The 18,166-nt window shown below is 36.8% G+C and overlaps 4 protein-coding genes across 8 annotated transcripts in view; 2 read left to right on the top strand and 2 right to left on the bottom strand.

Moving 5' to 3' along the window:
- Positions 1-2,421: 2,421 nt before the first annotated feature.
- LOC112458081 lies at positions 2,422-3,360 on the top strand. Its single transcript, XM_025021503.1, has 3 exons — positions 2,422-2,717; positions 2,796-2,876; positions 3,061-3,360. Exons 1-3 carry the CDS (start codon positions 2,449-2,451, stop codon positions 3,116-3,118), a joined length of 408 nt encoding a protein of 135 aa, XP_024877271.1. The 5' UTR covers positions 2,422-2,448; the 3' UTR covers positions 3,119-3,360.
- Positions 3,361-3,842: 482 nt separating this feature from the next.
- Positions 3,843-9,278, bottom strand: LOC112458080 (serine/threonine-protein phosphatase 6 regulatory subunit 3). Of its 2 annotated transcripts, none has more exons than XM_025021501.1 (18): positions 8,658-9,278; positions 8,439-8,518; positions 8,191-8,342; positions 7,975-8,096; positions 7,587-7,757; positions 7,336-7,514; positions 7,140-7,253; positions 6,927-7,056; positions 6,662-6,814; positions 6,447-6,557; positions 6,303-6,367; positions 6,020-6,221; positions 5,711-5,797; positions 5,529-5,626; positions 5,287-5,368; positions 4,999-5,197; positions 4,503-4,914; positions 3,843-4,429 (listed from the first exon to the last, which is right to left on the bottom strand). In XM_025021501.1, exons 1-18 carry the CDS (start codon positions 8,715-8,717, stop codon positions 4,276-4,278), a joined length of 2,571 nt encoding a protein of 856 aa, XP_024877269.1. In that variant the 5' UTR covers positions 8,718-9,278; the 3' UTR covers positions 3,843-4,275. The 2 variants fall into 2 exon arrangements, with proteins under 2 accessions (XP_024877269.1, XP_024877270.1); XM_025021502.1 differs by having other exon boundaries at positions 5,287-5,326.
- Positions 9,279-9,756: 478 nt separating this feature from the next.
- On the top strand, positions 9,757-15,957 carry LOC112458088 (probable ATP-dependent RNA helicase spindle-E). Of its 3 annotated transcripts, none has more exons than XM_025021524.1 (9): positions 9,757-9,963; positions 10,734-10,961; positions 11,046-11,340; positions 11,448-11,905; positions 12,430-12,775; positions 12,885-13,051; positions 13,133-14,740; positions 14,849-15,195; positions 15,598-15,781. In XM_025021524.1, exons 2-9 carry the CDS (start codon positions 10,752-10,754, stop codon positions 15,779-15,781), a joined length of 3,615 nt encoding a protein of 1,204 aa, XP_024877292.1. In that variant the 5' UTR covers positions 9,757-9,963; positions 10,734-10,751. The 3 variants fall into 3 exon arrangements, with proteins under 3 accessions (XP_024877292.1, XP_024877290.1, XP_024877293.1); XM_025021522.1 differs by having other exon boundaries at positions 9,757-10,118; XM_025021525.1 differs by lacking the exon at positions 9,757-9,963 and having other exon boundaries at positions 10,752-10,961; positions 15,598-15,957.
- A 1,577-nt stretch (positions 15,958-17,534) lies between these two features.
- Positions 17,535-18,166, bottom strand: part of LOC112458072 (52 kDa repressor of the inhibitor of the protein kinase-like) — a 1,304-nt gene continuing 672 nt past the window's right edge. For both annotated transcript variants that reach the window (XM_025021489.1, XM_025021490.1), the window contains exons 3-4: positions 18,104-18,155; positions 17,535-17,858 (exon numbers count right to left, since the gene is read on the bottom strand). In XM_025021489.1, coding sequence (XP_024877257.1) covers positions 17,636-17,858; positions 18,104-18,155 — 275 coding nt within the window. In that variant the 3' untranslated portion in view covers positions 17,535-17,635. The remainder of the gene's footprint in view (positions 17,859-18,103; positions 18,156-18,166) is intronic.

Raw genomic sequence — 18,166 nt, 5'->3', positions numbered from 1 at the left:
AGGGTGAGAAGATCGTCACTGTCCACTGGATCATCGAAGTCAAGCGACTCGGGCGCGGTACTGTACTAGGATAGGTGACCGCCTTGAGAGCGGCTATACGCACATTGGCATGTAACGAAACAGTTAAAAAAGCTTTTTTTTATCTTAGATAAAGAAAAAGAACATTTTTTTATAAACGTTTATCAAGTAGACATTTTAAAATTTTAATTTCATAAAAAACATTTCTAGAAACCGGTATGTTGTACAATGGACCTATTTTTGCCGTCAATAAGATGTCAGAAAATGACGTCAAAATAACGTATCCGCGATGACGTCAATTGTCTGTGACATTAGACCGTCATTTTAACGTCATTATGCCGCCAGTTAGTGACGTCAGGAATTAAAGGACCAAAATTTGACGTCAAAATGACTTGTGTTTGCTACCTGGGTATTATTCGTTTATACACTATATACACTATAATAACATATAAATGATAGATATGCGAAATAGTAAATACTACCACAATAATAATAAAATTTTTATATTTGAATCTTTGTCGCCTTCTTTATACAATGAGATAACTAACGGCTGTTCTTCCGAAAACGTCCGTGCTCCGATTTAGGTGAAACTTTGTAAATAAGTTCCTTTTAGATAAAAAAGACATATACCAAAAGGATTTTTTGCGACTCCAAAGTTTAACAACTTTTTTAACATTTTTAACTTGTTGCCTTCGCATATACATTTTCCATTCATAAAGTTTCATCTAAATTGGAGCACGGACGTTTTCGGAAGTTTCGCCCTTTTATGGGCTTAATTAACTCATTATCGAAATTTTTTGAATTGTGACAGTATTCTCTTCTCGTATGATATACATATAATTTTAATTTCCACGAGACATAAAAATATCCTTATAAAATTTTCTCTCTGTCTTCCTTTCTTTCTCTTTTTTCTTTATAATCTCTTTTCTTAATTGGTTATTAATATTACACATCATTGTTATTATTGTATTACATAATATGACACATATAATTGTGTTATATTTTATTTGACGCTTATTTATTCTTCGTTTGTTAACATAGCCTGCCAAATATTTTTTTAATAAATTGTTTTAATATATCCAATTAAAAATATAAAATAATTGTATTGCATAAATTACGCAAAATAAAAATAAATATGATAGTTTTTAAAAATTAAACATTTTCAAACTCATTAAAAAATAATAGAAGATATTCAAATGCAGTTAAAAACTTAACATGAAGATATAGAACATGCTTGTAAAAATAAACTACTTAAATTTTTAAATTCTATAATTTTCTTATTTTATAACATTTCAACAGTTAAACACAATTATAATCATGATATACATATGTATGTACAATATGGATAAGAAGTATATCTCTCAATGAAAGAAAAATACTTAATCGAAAAGAATGAAAGAAATAGATAACAATATAAAATAAAAATATTTAATTGAAGTAAGAAAGGATACCTATTAATGTAAAAAAACTTGGTGCTGCTAGATCTCAGAATATATATTAATATTATAATTAATAATATTATTAATAATCAAAACTAATAATATTTTTAATTTAAACCTGAACGAACATGACACGTACACGTATTTATCCGGATATTATTTTAAATGATGCGTCGGTATCCAAATGACGCGATTTGTTTGCGTAACCACGCTAATTGAATTACCACGTTTAAGACGATATACAAAGGCGATATACAAAGACAAAATCGTATGAGCAGAGTATATTCTCGATATCGCTTTGAAAAATTTAACTTCTACAATTTTACTTTCACGCTTTATTCGATTACTGAAATAAAAAGATGCATCTATTAAAATTCACATCGAGCAATATTAGATCGAGGAAGAATATATATTACATCGATGTCTATTGCGCGTCAAGAATTTAGCTCACCGTAATAAGTTGCCGCGTAGAAAAAAAACATACGTTTCACGGTAATATGTGAATACATTGGAGATGTCTTCGGAAACCTTGAACGAGTTATCAGAGTGTGGCATTTCCATTAACAAGTTTGTTACATATACAGAATTACGTCGAGAAATTACAGGGCCGAGCAGAGCGCAAGTTGTTTCAATTTGCACAAGTTGTGCACCTTTCTCATTTCAATTACCGAAATTAGTCAGCTACTTATATTATATAGTATTTCTTCTTTTACAGAGAATCAGATTTTTCTCGAAACTTTCCTAGTACTTTCGAAATTCAAAGATAGCCGTCTTCTTATACGCGATTAAGTAAAACCTCATCTCGTTGAAATTCAACAGCGGGTTGCACCTCTATGCGCAACCAGGAAAATTTCCGTTACCACTTATGAACTGATCGAGAATACGTAATGCAAAAGTATCTACGTATAAGACACAATGGTGTTAACGAGGGACAGATGTCCGCCGCTATAAAAGTCGCAGCCGGGATCGTTCCAAGTCTTGTCGCTTTAAAATGTCGCGTGTCGTCTTACATCGGCCCTTCTGGCCATCCTACGTCGCATTTTTATTATTTACATTAATATTAACATCAACGACGTTGCAACGAGTGGGTGCCAGTCCTTTATGGGATTTCCCACAGAACTCAACGCCCAAGAGTTCGACGGGGAGTTCGTCGGAACATTCGATGGAGAATTCGATGAACGATTCGGCGAACAGCTCGATGGACAGCTCGATGGATAGCTCGACGGACAATTCGACGGAGATCTCATCCAACACCGACGTGTAATTTTCTTTAAAATATTCTTTAATGTATATGTAAAATAATTGGCTACTTATATAAATATCTCTTGCCGTCTTCAGAATCGTGATAAAGGCTGTGGTTTACGAGATTGGGATTCTCACGGACACGGATAATACAACGAGTGCCGAAAGTACCGAAAGGTAAACAAGTAAAAAGTTTCATTTATCCTTTACTTTTGTGTAATGTTCCCGTTGAAAGAGAAAGCGACGTGAAAACATTTATACATTCTATGAAATAAATTATAATAATTCTATGAAATAGAACGAATAATTCTATAAAATAAAGCAAATAATTTCAAAACGTCATTTTTTTTGTGCTTTGCAGACAAGAGAGAGTCGATATAACGTTGTATAATACACCTCAGGACGACGAATTCTCCTAATCCCAACGAATTTTTCTATCTCGGAGCGAGTGCGGATTCGCGCATCGAAATGAGTTTATCGATTGAAGGCGAAAAGAAAAATGTGAAATGTAAAGACTGCGCATATACACGACGATGTTATCGAAGAATAGACGTGTGTAGTAAATTATTAATTATACGCCGTATAAGATAGAACGTGAAGACGACACATAGAGCGGTGTACGCAATTTATAAATTTCAATATTAAACCTGTAATGATGTGACATGTGCGTTTCTTTAGGATTTAGAACAATGTTTTATTAGTTTTTTTTTTTTTTTCATTCAATTATGAACAATATCTCGTGTACAACGCTATAAACACATTGCTGCTGCAAAATCTGCGAGGCAGAAGAAAGTCGCAATTCGGAACAATCAGGTAACGTAATCCGTAGAATAATCTCTCGAAGAATGATGGGTACATACGTAAGACAGCTCAATCGAAGTATGCGCGACACTTTGACAATGATTTCTGCAATTTAACTATTTACTTCTGGAAGATCTTGATGTGTGTGAAAGACTTCAACGGTCGCTTAAAGGTACGTATAAATATTTCCTTTTTTTTTATTATTTTGGAATGCAAATAAGCGCGCAAGTTCGTCAAGGGCTTGATTAATCCGATATCATGTACGAATTTTGACTGATTATTATGACAAAAGGTAATAAAAATACTCTCGATTCTCTCTCTCTCTCTCTCTCTCTCTCTCTTTTTTTCTGCTCTCGTCGAACTAACGTACACTCATTGTCAGTTGAAACTCTTAACAATAATCGTAAAATATAGGGGTAGAGGGAGGACTTGATTTTTGCAAGGATACTTATAGACGTTGGCCATTTGAGGGACGGGGCGAGGGGTAGAAAGGGAATGGGATGTACCTACATGTAATGAACATCAAATTATTCGCTAAGTGTAGTTGAGCGTCGATCATTTTTCGGCATTCCGGATTTATTCAAAGAGATACCCTGCAGCGGGACCACAATGTGTCCAGCGTCAACGTTTTCTTAAAGCATAATTAACGTGGTGTCTAATGAAAAATAGAGAAGGCGCAATATGCTTCCGATCGTTCGCGTACGACTTGATACTGATATGATTCTCTCTTCCTATTGCCATAGATGATTTAACGTAGGCAAGGGGAAATTTCATTTCATTTAGCATCTTTAGGCACCGGTAGGGCATTAACAGTGCCAGCGGATGTACTTTCCGACGAAGCGACTGGGATTTGATGTTCAATTAACGGTTTTTCGTTCTCCATGTTCGCATCCTTTACGGTTTCGTTCTCCGCCGTGCTCTTAAGATCTCTAGAAAGAACACAAATTTTACATAAATTTGTCATATGTTCCAAATTCGATAGACTAAACGCTATATAAACACCTGTTAACCGGTAACTCGCTAGGATTGACGGTCTCATTCGTAGAGATCATTTTGTGCTCGTCATTTTTGCTGTCACTTTTGCCGTCGAGATTAGTTTCCGCAGCTGGTAATTCCGTCTCAACTACTTGGCTATCTACATAATCTTTATTCTTTTCGTTGCCATCTCCAATATTTTCGCTAGAAGCCATATTCTTTTCCGTTAAGTTTGCGGCTGTTGCTTCTGATGTTTTATCTTTAAGCACATCGCACGACTTTTTATCTTCGCTTACGGTGTTCTCTATACTCAAAGTATTCTCAAAATTTTCAAAATTGGCCCATCCAGTGGATTCTACTGGCTCTGACGGCACTACATCCCACGGATTAACCGGCGGGAGTATAGTGCCAGTGTTCAGTGGTTCGGTAGTGTCCCAAGCTGAAATTTTGTAACTCATTTCGGTAAAATAATCTCGAGCTTTTTTGAATATCAGATAATAAAAAAATCCTTGGTAGAACATACGATCAGTCGTGTCGACCTCCATATGCATGTCACGTGGTTCCTCGTCATCCTCGTCCGACGAACTAGAATCCTGATGCTGCTGCTTCGAGTGCCAATCCCGTTTATCCACCACAGTCTGGAACGTCAGTTCGCCCTCGTCTCCCCATTCTAAGCCACTACCGCAATCCTCAAGCCCGGCTTTTTGTTTTTGTTGGCACAGCTTTAACATAGCATCACCAAACAATTTTTTAAATCTCAGTTTCAAATGTAACACGTATGTTATTCGATAACAACTAAACAGATATCTACCTTATTGAACATATCTTCTCGCTTGTCGAGATCTTCTTCACTGAGAGTAAAGGCCAACGTTGTTAATTGGTCAACTGGATTACTATAATATCATACTTCTTAAAACAGTGGGGGAGAAATGACTGACAATATTAACGTCGCCCTCTTTTCACGCGTGTGCTTTCTTGGCTTTTGTAAACTCTACGATTGCGCCCCTAGTAGTGCTATTATTTTTTCTAATGAAATCTCGCGCGTATACTTACTGAAGCGCATCATCACCGTCGTTAAACTCATCGTCATGAAATCCAAAGTTCTCGATGAACGAAGGTGTTATTTGTTGACCCTGATAATTGGAGTACATCTAATACGAAGAATATCGCACGATAAATAAAGAACTAGACAATCTTAATTTATGTATCAATAATATACGAATGTAACTGTTAACCTGTTGAATGTATGTCTCTTGCGAATAAGAGTTGTACTCGTTTGGATTTTCCTCGGAGCTCATCAGGTACACTGGAGTCTGATCACCCTAAAAATTCCATTCTAATTAAGATTGCTGCTTTCTCGCTGCAGATACATTGCATTAAACATTGCACAACGCAAGAAAAAATTGAAACAGTCTTTCATCGTAAATTATTACGGTTGCATGAAAGAACGTTAAAATTACCCGTTATACTAAATCCACATGCGCGATGCATTTGCAAGAAGAAAAAAACAAAAAATGGTAAGCAATATTACCATTACCACGTACCATCATTACAGTTCGATGAATTTTATTAATCTCCACCAACTGTACACTCACGAGATTTTCCCATTTAGTAAGACACTCGGGTGATAAATTGTTCTTTAAGAAGCTGGCCAGTATATTATTTTTTTCACATTGAGTGACGATATTGTTCGCAATATTTATTAAATGTCCCATGTAGCCTTGGCGAACACCATTTTCTTTGTTTCTGCAATAAAATCCCGATGTTATAGTTCTGAATTTTCTCTTGCAAAACATATGCGAAATTTAATACTTTCGGCAATCTTACTGTTTACTCTCGTTTTTATCCCATGCTTCTAAGATTCTCTCTATTAATTTGCACTTGATAAATATCTGGAAATTAATGTGCGCTCGAATTATTTAATGTTCCTATATTATGGTTTATTGCCACACTACAAGAGGTATAACTCACATTATTATAAATAATATCATTATCCCGTTGTCCGCAATTAATAGCTAAGGCCAGGCACTGTTGTACTTGTGTATGTAAGAAATTATTCCATGTATATTTGAAAAACAGATCCTGTAACACATTTAGACGAAGAATAAGTAAATAAAAGTGATACAAAATAAATAGAAAGCACTAATGATATTCAAAAGACGCATGCACATATAATGCGATCTTACCAATAATGTTTGGAATGTTCCCAAATTTTCTAAACTTTCGTGGATCTTTAAATTCTCTGTCGCCAATAACGCGCTTAACAACTTTGCTACGTGCAAACGAGTGTTTCCCAATGGACATTCTAATAGTCCAACGGTTGTTTTAACGGCAGGTTTCTAAACAATAAAAAATTTTGTGATTTTTTCAAATAGTACAGAAAGTATAAATAGAAAACATTACGTTAAGTACAACTTCTATTTTTAGAAAACTTTTTTAAGCAGTTCTTACATATGGTGGATCTAGAAGAAGTTTATGAAGATGTTCCAAATATGGTAAAGTAGCGTTTGAAATTTTAATACATTGTTCATTATCCGTGGTGTCTTCGCCATTACCATGCACATCTCCTTCATTTGAGGAACTGCAAAGCATTCAAGCTATTACGTACTGTACTTTATCTATAAAATGTAATTTTGACAGTGTAAAATATTCTCATCGTCATACTTGCTGGGTCTTTGACCTAAAAGTACCAAAAGCACTTGTATTCCACCGACAATACTACTTTCTACTTTTTCTGCTGTTAGGATAGTTTCTAACAATAGGCTCACAGTTTCTCCTCTGCGTGACAAAATTTTATTATATTATTCGTGTGAATATTCGTGTAAAACAAATAACTCATCGTAAGTTTGAATATACTCACGATTCCAAAGTATTCAAAATAGGATCTGGATCAGCACGTTCTGTGGATGTACGTTGAGTTTCTCTAGCTACCATCACCATGTCGCAAAGTAATTGTGCCGCGTTAGCGTGTTTGGCTACTTCTGAAGTAGGTGCTAACAATTTTACCAGTCTTTGCACTAAATGTTGACTATCTAGCCACTATTAAAAACACACAAATACACATATATATGTATTGAAAAAAACTAAAAATAAATATGGAAAACCTCTTACATTTAATATGTTTTGACGCATATCACTGCCCTCAACCTGAGTAACAAGTTTGAGTACTAAGTCCATGATAGCCGATGTCTCTAAATGTTGCAACAATAGATCTACGCATCTCTGGCGACTCTTAAGAAATTCTAAAACCTGTAAGCATGTGAACTGATAGGAATACCAATTCTGGAATGGATGGAAATGTATAGGATGGATAGGCATGTGGATAATATAGGAGACAAAAAAAGTTTATTAGTTAGCTAATATTACTTGTCTAACTTGTCAATAGAATTAAATGTCTCAAAGTAAAGTTATTACAAAAGTAAGTGCAACTGACTTATCTGAAATGTATCTCATATATAACCATTTTCTACATAAAAACTAGAGGTATTTATGTAATTACCTGGTCACTTTTACGAGCGACTAGCACTCCGATAGTTTTACTGAAAAATGATGCAAGTAGTGGATTTAGTGGCTGATCTGTATCTATGAAAGAATATAATTTGGCCAAAAGTGCCTCATCACCTGAAAAAAGTTTCAAGAAATGTGTTTACAAAATCCATATAATTTTACAAACAGATACTCTCACCAATTAAGTACATAACAAAGCTCCAAGTACCTGCCAGTTTCTCATTTAATGTAGGCACATCACATGTGAGCAACTCGCACGCAACATTGGGATACTTATAGCGCCAACGTTCTTCAATATCCGTGGATGGTTCTTTAGTAGTTAACGTAACTAATTCTTCCATAACAGCAGGCCTTGTAAGACTATAAATTATGCATTGCAGTAATTTTTTGCAACAAAGACACTATATGCAATGAATACAAAATCAGATTTAAGGAAGCAGCAATAATCCCACTTACTATTCAACCAGCTTTTTGTTTTGGCTCTTGCACTCCTGCAGGATGTCCTCCTCATCCATCAACTCGTGCAGCGTGACATCCTGCATGGAGCAACCGATTAGATACCGTCTAACAACGAGACCCCCCCCCCCCCCCCAGAGGAAGTGAGGAAAGGGAAACTCTCATCTGTGGAGTGTGGGGGGAAAAGACGCTCGTGTGCGACGAGGAGAGTGCACTTACCTCCTTGTTGAGCAATGCCTCGATATGCGGCGATGACACGTAATTATTCGTCCAGAACATGATGCGGCCCGTATGTGGGGGTGCGTATGTGCGTGCGTGCTTAAATACCTAAATGTCGCGTAGCGATTTACCGTAGCCCGGGACGATCGTCCGACTCACATCGGCGTGGCGTGGGGACGCACGCGCGGGTCAAGGAACACTGTGCAACACGTCGCGCGAATTCGTTCGGCCGACGAGCGGCTAACATCGCATGCACACGCGTGGTGTCGTTTCCTCGTCGATTCTCCTCCGTCGCGCCGCGCCGCGCGCGATCAAGTGTCGAAAAACCGCTGTCGTCACGCCACGCACCACCTCCTCGCGACCACTCGGGGGTTCGCGATTACTCCACTCCTAACCAGCGGCTCCTGCTGCCACCCTGACTCCGGTCTCTGCCGTCTCCGGTTCCCGATAGTTGTGACGTATGCGACTTAAACGCGGACTGCTGACCGCGAGGCGATGCACGACAATGACCCCCCCTCAGAACGACAAGGGAATGGAGCGCGATCAAAGTGATCGGACGTGGTCGCACCAGACGCTCTCGAGCGCGAACAGGCGCTACAGAATATACTATTACAGGCGCTCGAGCGCGGACGGCGGAATACGGAATACGACCAAACTCCGACCGATGTCCAAGTTTCGGTTTAAGCCAATGAAACTACTACTTTTCTGTAAGAGCTGCAAGTTGATTGGCTTAAACCAAAACTCGGACCGATTTCTAGCATCGTGTACACAAGGCATAACGCACAAGCTTTGGCGTACCCTGATTTGTCAGGTCAAGGACTATGACTGTCGTATATCGCTACGCCATGATATGTGCTTTGGCTCTAAATTTTCCTAAACAATTCCCAAACCAAAAAAAAATATAAAATATCTAAAGGTGAAATTTCATGGGCAGTGAAAAGTAGCAGCAGATCGTACTGATTGGCTACAAAATAGAGAAGTTCTAGGAACTCGAGAACTTCTCTATTTTGCAGCCAATCAGTACGATCTGCTGCTGCTTTTCACTGCCCATGAAATTTCACCTTAATTTGCGTGTCTGCTAAATATACGAAATATACGAACGTGCGCAAATGGACGAGTTTGACTAAAGTCACTAGATAGATATCTAGTGACTTCAGATTTCACTTGAATGAAATTTAAAACGCGGGCAACCGGACACCGGACATATACATACATACATACCTCATATTCCGCACGGGCGCACGTGTCTGCTGTGAAGCTGTGATCTGCTGGTATCTGGTATCTGCTGACCGCTACTGCGTGCTGAGTTTAGTTGAATTCTCTGGTATTTATGTGTGCATACATATTCACACATTTTTATCAGATTCCAATTTCCAATCGAAGACCGAGAGAAAGACGAGAGCATTGAAGAGAACAAGAACGAGGAGAAAACAAATGCACTACCATTTGTCCTTTACAATTGTAATTTATATTGTGATTTGTCTGTGATCCATATTCTGTGTTAATTTCGAGGTTTCTAACTTCTCATCTATTCTCATCTAAATACTGTAAAGAACAAAGAGTGCCAAAATATGTGCCAAAATAACCATAAAAAACTTGGTTGACGGGATTAAGCTCTGCAAAAAAAATTATCTATTACTGTTCACGTGTATCGTATTACTGTAATCTTATTAACGTATAAAAGATAATATTAAGATCTCAACAGATGCAGAACTTGTCTTTCCTTATTTAAGAAAAATAGTGTTAACCTAAATTTGTTTCAAAAATTATTCTGCATAATATAATGATTAAAGAAGCAAATTTGAGTTCGAGTCAAGATGTGAATACGCCACATAATTCCTTAGAGTTGTAAACACAACAAAAAATATTCTGGTCTTACCACCATGAAAAATAAAATTAATTAAAACTGATAAAATTGGCACTTTGTAATAAATTTTGTTTGAGTATTAACAATTATATGTATATATATATCATAGACTTTACAAAAGTTTTTAAAAGTGTACAACATAATTGATAAGAATTTATAAGCTTGTATAAATGCTTTATGAGTTTTCAATGGTATACAATATTAAACAGGTCCGATAGATTGCAACAATGGATGACAGTTTGGTGAACCGTATTCTGAACATGTACAAATCACCTGAGTCCTTCAGCATAGATATGCCAGCTCCTACTATTCGGAAGGTGAAAAAAAACAGATTTATGTTTGATGAAGAATTAGGTCATGCTGGCAAAAAAACCAGGGAATCAGAAACGAACTACGTAAAGGAATATGTACAAAAAGATGAGGAAGAGTACATTAAGGTGATTAGCATTAAGATATGTGATATGATATTGCAGTCTGTATTTTGTTCGTCTTATTTATATCTTTCCTGCCGTTCCTTGCAGTTGAAAAGTAGTATGCTTCTTAAAAATAATGATCATATGGACAATGTTTCGGAGGTGTCTGGAGACACGGCAATTCTCAAGCAAAATACTGTTCAGCTTTATCGATCGTACAACTTTGCCTATCGGCCCAACACTAATTTACCTATTTTCTCTGTGAGACACAAGGTTGTATCCATGATCGCCAGCAATTCTGTTGTTATCATTCGCGGTTCTACAGGCTGTGGGAAAACAACACAAGTGCCACAACTTATTCTTGACGCTGAGTTTGAAAAGAAGCAACACTGTAACATCATAGGTATCTCATCGGATTTAGAGTGCATTCTCCGAAGCATCCAGCAAAATATTACTTTAATTTTATCGGCATTTTATGTGATGTGATACAAGAATGTTTGTATCTTGCAGTAACGCAGCCGAGACGCATTGCCGCTCTGAGCATCGCGAAACGAGTCAGCGCGGAAAGAGAATGGCCCGTTGGTACACTTGTGGGATATGAAATGGGCTTGATCAAGAATGTAAGCCGCGACACTCGCATAACGTATTGCACGACTGGCGTGCTCTTAAACAGGCTCGCGAATAAGAAGCACATGATGGACTACACTCATGTCATATTGGACGAAGTGCACGAACGCGACGAAGACATGGATTTTCTTTTGCTCGTAGTGAGAAAGTTATTACGTACAAATTCTACGTCGGTCAAAGTTATACTGATGTCCGCGACAATCGACGTGGACAAATTTTCTGCGTATTTCTCAACGCCTGTAGGAAATCGACTTGCATCCGCGCCGATCATCGATATACCCAAGGGCAGCCCTTACGATATTTCTATATATTACATAGACGAGATGGAGAATTTGGGTAACGTGAGTATACATTTTTTTTACACGACTAATGGTGCGTGTCCACTTGCGAGTAAGAACTCTCGAGAGCAAAAAGAGAGAAAGAGAGACTCTCGAGAGTATCTCTCTCTCTCTCTCTCTCTCTCTCTCTCTCTCCCCTTCTTTTTGCTCTCGAGAGTTCTTACTCGCAGGTGGAGACGCACCATAAAACACAATTGAAGAGAGATTGTTTCTAAAAACCAGATACGATCGTTATCTGCTTCAGAGATGGAGGAAAAAGAAAATTAGCAAATTTTCTAGTGTTGGTAGAACAGATGTCAACAGGATTCTTTATTCTTAAGTTAGAGGTTGTCATTGCAAACATTTCGAAACGTTAACACATCAACGTAAAAATAAATTTTTACTAATATTTTAAAAATGGATCAAAAATGTCTTCTACATAACACGCAATAAGAATATGGATAATAAATAATTTCTTTTTCTTTTTTTTTCCATTTCTGCGATTAATAGAGAAGCAATCATGGAAAGTATATTGTGTTTTCCAACAGATCCCTCAAGTAGACGAGGAACCAAAATTCACGACTGGGATGGCGGAGTTTGCCGCACGTATTATACGTGTTTTCGATAGTATTGACAAAAAGAATGATAGTGATGAATACGAAAGGGCCACTGTGCTAGTGTTTTTACCGGGATTTGGCGAAATTGAAGAGTTACGTACTGCATTTCTGTCATCAAAACACGAAGATGCAAATTGGGATATAATTATTTTACATTCGTTAATCTCGACCGAAGAGCAGGAAAATATATTTAAGAAGCCACCCAAAAATTTCCGACGTATCATACTATCGACGAACATCGCTGAAAGCAGCATTACTGTGCCCAATGTTAAATACGGTATGTTGGACAGGTCTATTGAGACTGAATAATATTTGTCCGTCGGACTAATTATATCTATGAATTGATTGAACTACCTACAGGTATATAATTCTCACTTTTTTTTTAGTGATTGATTTTTGCTTGACAAAACTTCTTGTCACTGAGCCTGGAACTAATTATCAATGCTTGCAACTTTGTTGGGCAAGCAAATCAAATTGTCAACAACGTGCCGGTCGTACAGGCCGCGTGATGGATGGTAGGGTATACAGAATGGTGCCAAGAGCATTTTACGAGGTGAATATAGATTTTACACCGAAATCAATTGACCTTGATCTTTCGCAGAACCTGTAAATCACATTATCTTGAAAATTGCAGAATGTCCTACAGGAAGAATCTCTTCCGGAGATGCTCAGGGCTCCGCTCGCAAATGTAATTCTTAAGACGAAAGTGCTGGAAATGGGCGAGCCGAAAGCTCTCCTTGCTCTTTCTCTGGATCCACCTAATCTCAGCAATATACAGGAGACTATATTACTATTGAAGGAAGTTGGCGCATTACTTAATAAGGGCACGCAAGAATTTGATGGGGACTTGACGCCCTTGGGTCGTGTAATGGCCAGTCTCCCGTTAGACGTACGCGTGACGAAGTTGATTGTCCTGGGCCATCTTTTCGGTGTTCTGTCAGACACGATCATTCTCGCGGCTAGCATGGCTGTTAAGGATATGTTCAATATCGGATTTTTCGAATTGGAGTCGACCTATCACGAGAAACTGCATTGGGCCGCTAATTCCGAAAGCGATAGCATAGCATACTTGAACGCCTTTAAAGTGTGGCGAAACGATAAGGCAAATCGCCGTATAAACAGTCCTAACGAGGAAAGAGAATGGGCGCGACGGAAGAGCCTTCGCGTGAGATCGCTACGCGAGATCGACGCCTTTATATACGAAATAACACAAAAGCTGCGCAATTTCGGCATAACAGAAACGATGGGTTCCGAGAAAAATACTTGGGAGAGCCTCTGTATCGATCGTACTTTTGTACTTAAATTTATAATCGCCGGTGCATTTTATCCTAATTATTTTATCAAATTCCCACATAACATAAATGATCGCAAGCGGGATATAGAGAGGACATTAGGTTACCGCGATCCGACGAATACGGTTGTCTTACACGGCTGGCCGTTGAAACACCCCGGATCACTCTACTCTAAGAGATTTCAGGAGATCTTTGGACAGCATATGAGGCTCAAAAATCAGGAGAACATAACTGTGTCCTTTGACGGGTCGAACCGCGTTTATATCGAACATGAGCCGAAGAATCGCGCACCGGACGATTACACTTTCGTTCGAGATTGTGTCAAGATGAGGCATTGTCGGAACCAGATCGAAGTAAAGTTATTAAGCGAGACGGATGCTCGTCACCGAGCCGAGGAACTTGGGCTCACGAAGGAATACGGAACATTTCTGTCTCAACCTTCCAATCCGGAGGAACCGCCGTGCAGACGGTACATGTACGACAAAAAGCCATATCCAGATTTACCGGAAGATTCCGAATATCGATCTAAGGTAAAATTGCAAGGTCCCTTCTCGCCGGTAGAAGTTCGCATGACCCATATGGTGACAAAAGGAATGGCAAAAGTGATATCTCTGGAATCCACATCGGTAAACTCCGTTTTACTCGACACTTGCCCGGATAGTCCGAAAGGACTTTTCCTGGTGGCGCAAAATATCTCACGAGACTCCAAGAACATGTCGCACCTGATTCTACGAAACACAACCCTCTTGCCCACTACGCCTGGTCTCGCGTCGCTCGTTACTTTAATTTTTACACCGTACATGGAACTGCGACGTAGTCCGATGGGCACTTATTACACAGGCGCTCTGTGTGGATTGGGATACAATCGCATTACGGAACAGAGCTTGTTTCCGGACCACGATCTGGAAATTATATTTGACGTCGAGATCACGATGAACGATTTGCGAATGGTACGTCTAATATTCAAAATTTTTACATTTATGATACACTCAGATATATTCAATTTGGAATTTTCTTTTGTTTGCAATATACATGAATTGTAAACCTTCTGTTGGCAGATTAACAAGCTTCGCCATTGGATGAATGTTGCGATGCACTTCAATAATAGATCTGAAATTGTAGACGACGAGGCTCATCATGATATGACTATAAATTGTCAGAATCAAATTAAAAATGCGTTTAAAGATGTGATATACAAGACTCGTAAGAAGATAGAACCAGTTCCAGTCAGTAATTTTAACAAGTGGAACCGATACGACGAGACTCTATTTCTCGTGCCTGCTCGGGAAACGTCGAGGAAAAGTAACGTATACGGTTTACACAAAGCGTTGGAATTGAATGAGAAGAACGATAGACTCGAAGAAATAATCAAGCATTTGTTGGAATTAGAGGCTTTAGCTCATCAGTAAGTACATTATTACGTCTTTACTTTAATCATCTAGCAAATTAGCAAAATTATAAAATCATATTTTTAAAAATAAAACGTTTTTCTTATGTTATGTACTTATTAGAAAACACTTTAGGCTGTTCCGATATTCACTGCCAGTACTGAAAATCTATAGTGTACGTAACGTAAACTATAGATTTTCAGTACTTGCAGTGAATATCGGAATGCAGCCTTAGAATCAAATACAATGTCTCGTTACTAACAATGCATTCAAAAATTCTTTCGCACAAACTTCAAAACATTTAATAATCAATTTTAATATATTCCATTGAATTCGGATCATTCCAAATATATAAACAAAATATTGTTCTTTATATTGATATAAATATGATATTAATATTTTATATTCTCTGCGCGCAGAGACCCGCGTGAGGCGACCATTGCACCTGTTTACTGCAAACTGTGTCTAACGGAGGTAAATGGTATCATCAATCTTCGTGCACATTTGTGCTCGGAACAACATACAGCGAAACAACGAATGATAGATACGACTGCTGAATTTGGAGAGAATCTGCATAAACTTATGGAAACACTCAGGCTATAATATAATGAATAAGTCAAAAATTTGCATTTAATTATTTTTTTTTATTTTGTGACTTTAGTTTTTATGTGAACAATTTTTTGATTGCGATATCGTATATTTTTACTTATGTGAACAGTACCAAAGCTAAGTTTATTTTGTGATGTAAGTACAATGTTATTTGTTTTATATCTAAAAGCTCGTTGTAAATATAGTAAATATATCAAGGAGCAATAATTGCTTTTTCTTACAGTATTTTTTATAAGTAAAAATTTGATTGTGATATTTTTTTTGTTTTTTTTTTTTTTACTTATGTCGACGATATAAAAGCGAAGTTTATTTTGTGATAAGTAATAAGTACAATTTGTAATAGATCTGTGAACTTATTGTAAATATAAAATATAAGAAATTGTTTTTTTTTTTTATAATATCTATTTCTTTTCATTCTTATCTCACAATTGAACATATCTTTTTTTACAATAATATTTACAAATTAATTTACCGATTTAATAACTGAAGCTAAATTTTTTGAGCATATATCAAGTTCTTCATAGATGTATTATACATATACAATATACATTATACATATACGATATATCATACATTTGTACTACATTTTTTTTGTTAAATACATGAAAGTCTATTTTTGTCGCATGAAATAAACGAGTTTTAACAAATAAATATGTGCATGAACCCTGGTGGAAAAATATATCAGAATTTTTTATATTTTATTATTAATCAGAATTTTTATAAAAATTTTCAGATTTTCTCAGAATGCTCAGAATTTTTCAGATTCTTTTATACGAAAAACGTTTTTCAGAAAAATTTAGACAAAATATATATTTTTTTAGCTGAACTTTTGCACGGTTTATTTTCCCCTTTTTTTCACGTTGTAGAGAAAAAGGGAAAAAATTACCCGCTTACATACAAGAAGTTCAGCTCAACGGAAATGCGATCGAATACGATTGGTGCGAGATGATGTAACGGTGGCTTAGTTTACACCAATCACTTGATACGCGTATTAAATAGTAAATAACTAGTAAATAAGTCTGATTATTGGCTGATCAATTCAAATATACTATTTGATACGCGTATCAAGAGATCGGTTTAAACTAGGCCGGTAGAAGACAACAATATTTTCACTCCGCTGGCTACCTCGGTAATTACGTACGCCATGCTTGACCGATCGACCGATGGTCGCCAATGCCAGCTGATGCCACGACCATGGTAGAAATACAAGGGTATGCTCTTGCGCATATTTCCGAACCCAGCCAATCAGCGACTTGGTCAAGCTTACGTCACACTGAGCGGCACATTTAAGCAGCGAATCTATAATAGTCATTTATAAAAGCATTTTGAGCGGACAATATGTGAATACAAAATAATGTTGATCATTTATGTGAGAGAAAATTCTGTTTTATAAATAAATAAATATATATGAACAAAAATATATAAATATAAAAAACGCACGTGACATACGGATAAACGCTCATCGTTTCCCGAATTTGTCTCTCGTTGTAGATGTTAGAAACGTTATTGTTATTTGACGAATTTTATAATTATTTTATGTGGATTTGTCTAAATATATGATATTACAGAAAATATTATTATTATTAAGAAAAAAAGAATTGTGTGCATTGAATAAAAATCATTGCGACGTACGGAAAAATTTCACATAAAACGAGATTTTAATTTCCAGTCATTTATTATTAAAATTCTGCGAATTATTAGTTTTAATCAAAACTGGTCGGAAAACGATTGGAAAAGAATTGTCAGCTGAGACGCAAAACAAAAATATATTGTGGCGTACGACATAAAGAACTATATATGCAGAGGAAAGATGCAGATAAAAGATCAAATAACAATAAATGCAAATATTTAATATACAGGTTTTTTATTAGTAAATTTTGACATCTTTCTTCTTTTTTGCCTGTGATTTGCGATATCTTCAGAAGACCACTTTATTTTCCGCAATGAAGGATTCAATATCATCCGTATTTGTCCTGGACTAAACATTTTTCCCAATAACTCCGTCATTTTTTGTTCCATGAGTTCTTTATCGTCTTTTTTCAGTGCGGCTACCTGGGCTTCTAGACGACGTCTGAAAGCATAAAACTATATAGTGCTACTTTTAAAACTACACCCAGCAAACCAGAACTATATATATTTATGTATTAGTAATATAATAACGATATGTAATGTCAGCACATTTATGTGGTTTGTTATGTAACTGTGTAAATATGGTTGAGCTGACATTACATATCGATGTTATATTACTGACACATATACGGTTCTTATTTGCTGGGTATACTTTGTGCTTGATGGGAACAGTAATTTATAACTTACATTTGTAACATGATAGCTTCTGTACTGGACGATGCTGGTGTCTGTTCTTCTGTACTGGACGAT

Source organism: Temnothorax curvispinosus, unplaced genomic scaffold (assembly GCF_003070985.1).
Source record: "Temnothorax curvispinosus isolate PA1 unplaced genomic scaffold, ASM307098v1 QBEX01008647.1, whole genome shotgun sequence".
In the NCBI taxonomy this organism is placed as follows: domain Eukaryota; kingdom Metazoa; phylum Arthropoda; class Insecta; order Hymenoptera; family Formicidae; genus Temnothorax; species Temnothorax curvispinosus.
Note: the sequence above shows the minus strand (reverse complement) of the source record. Positions and strands in the feature narration are given on the sequence as shown.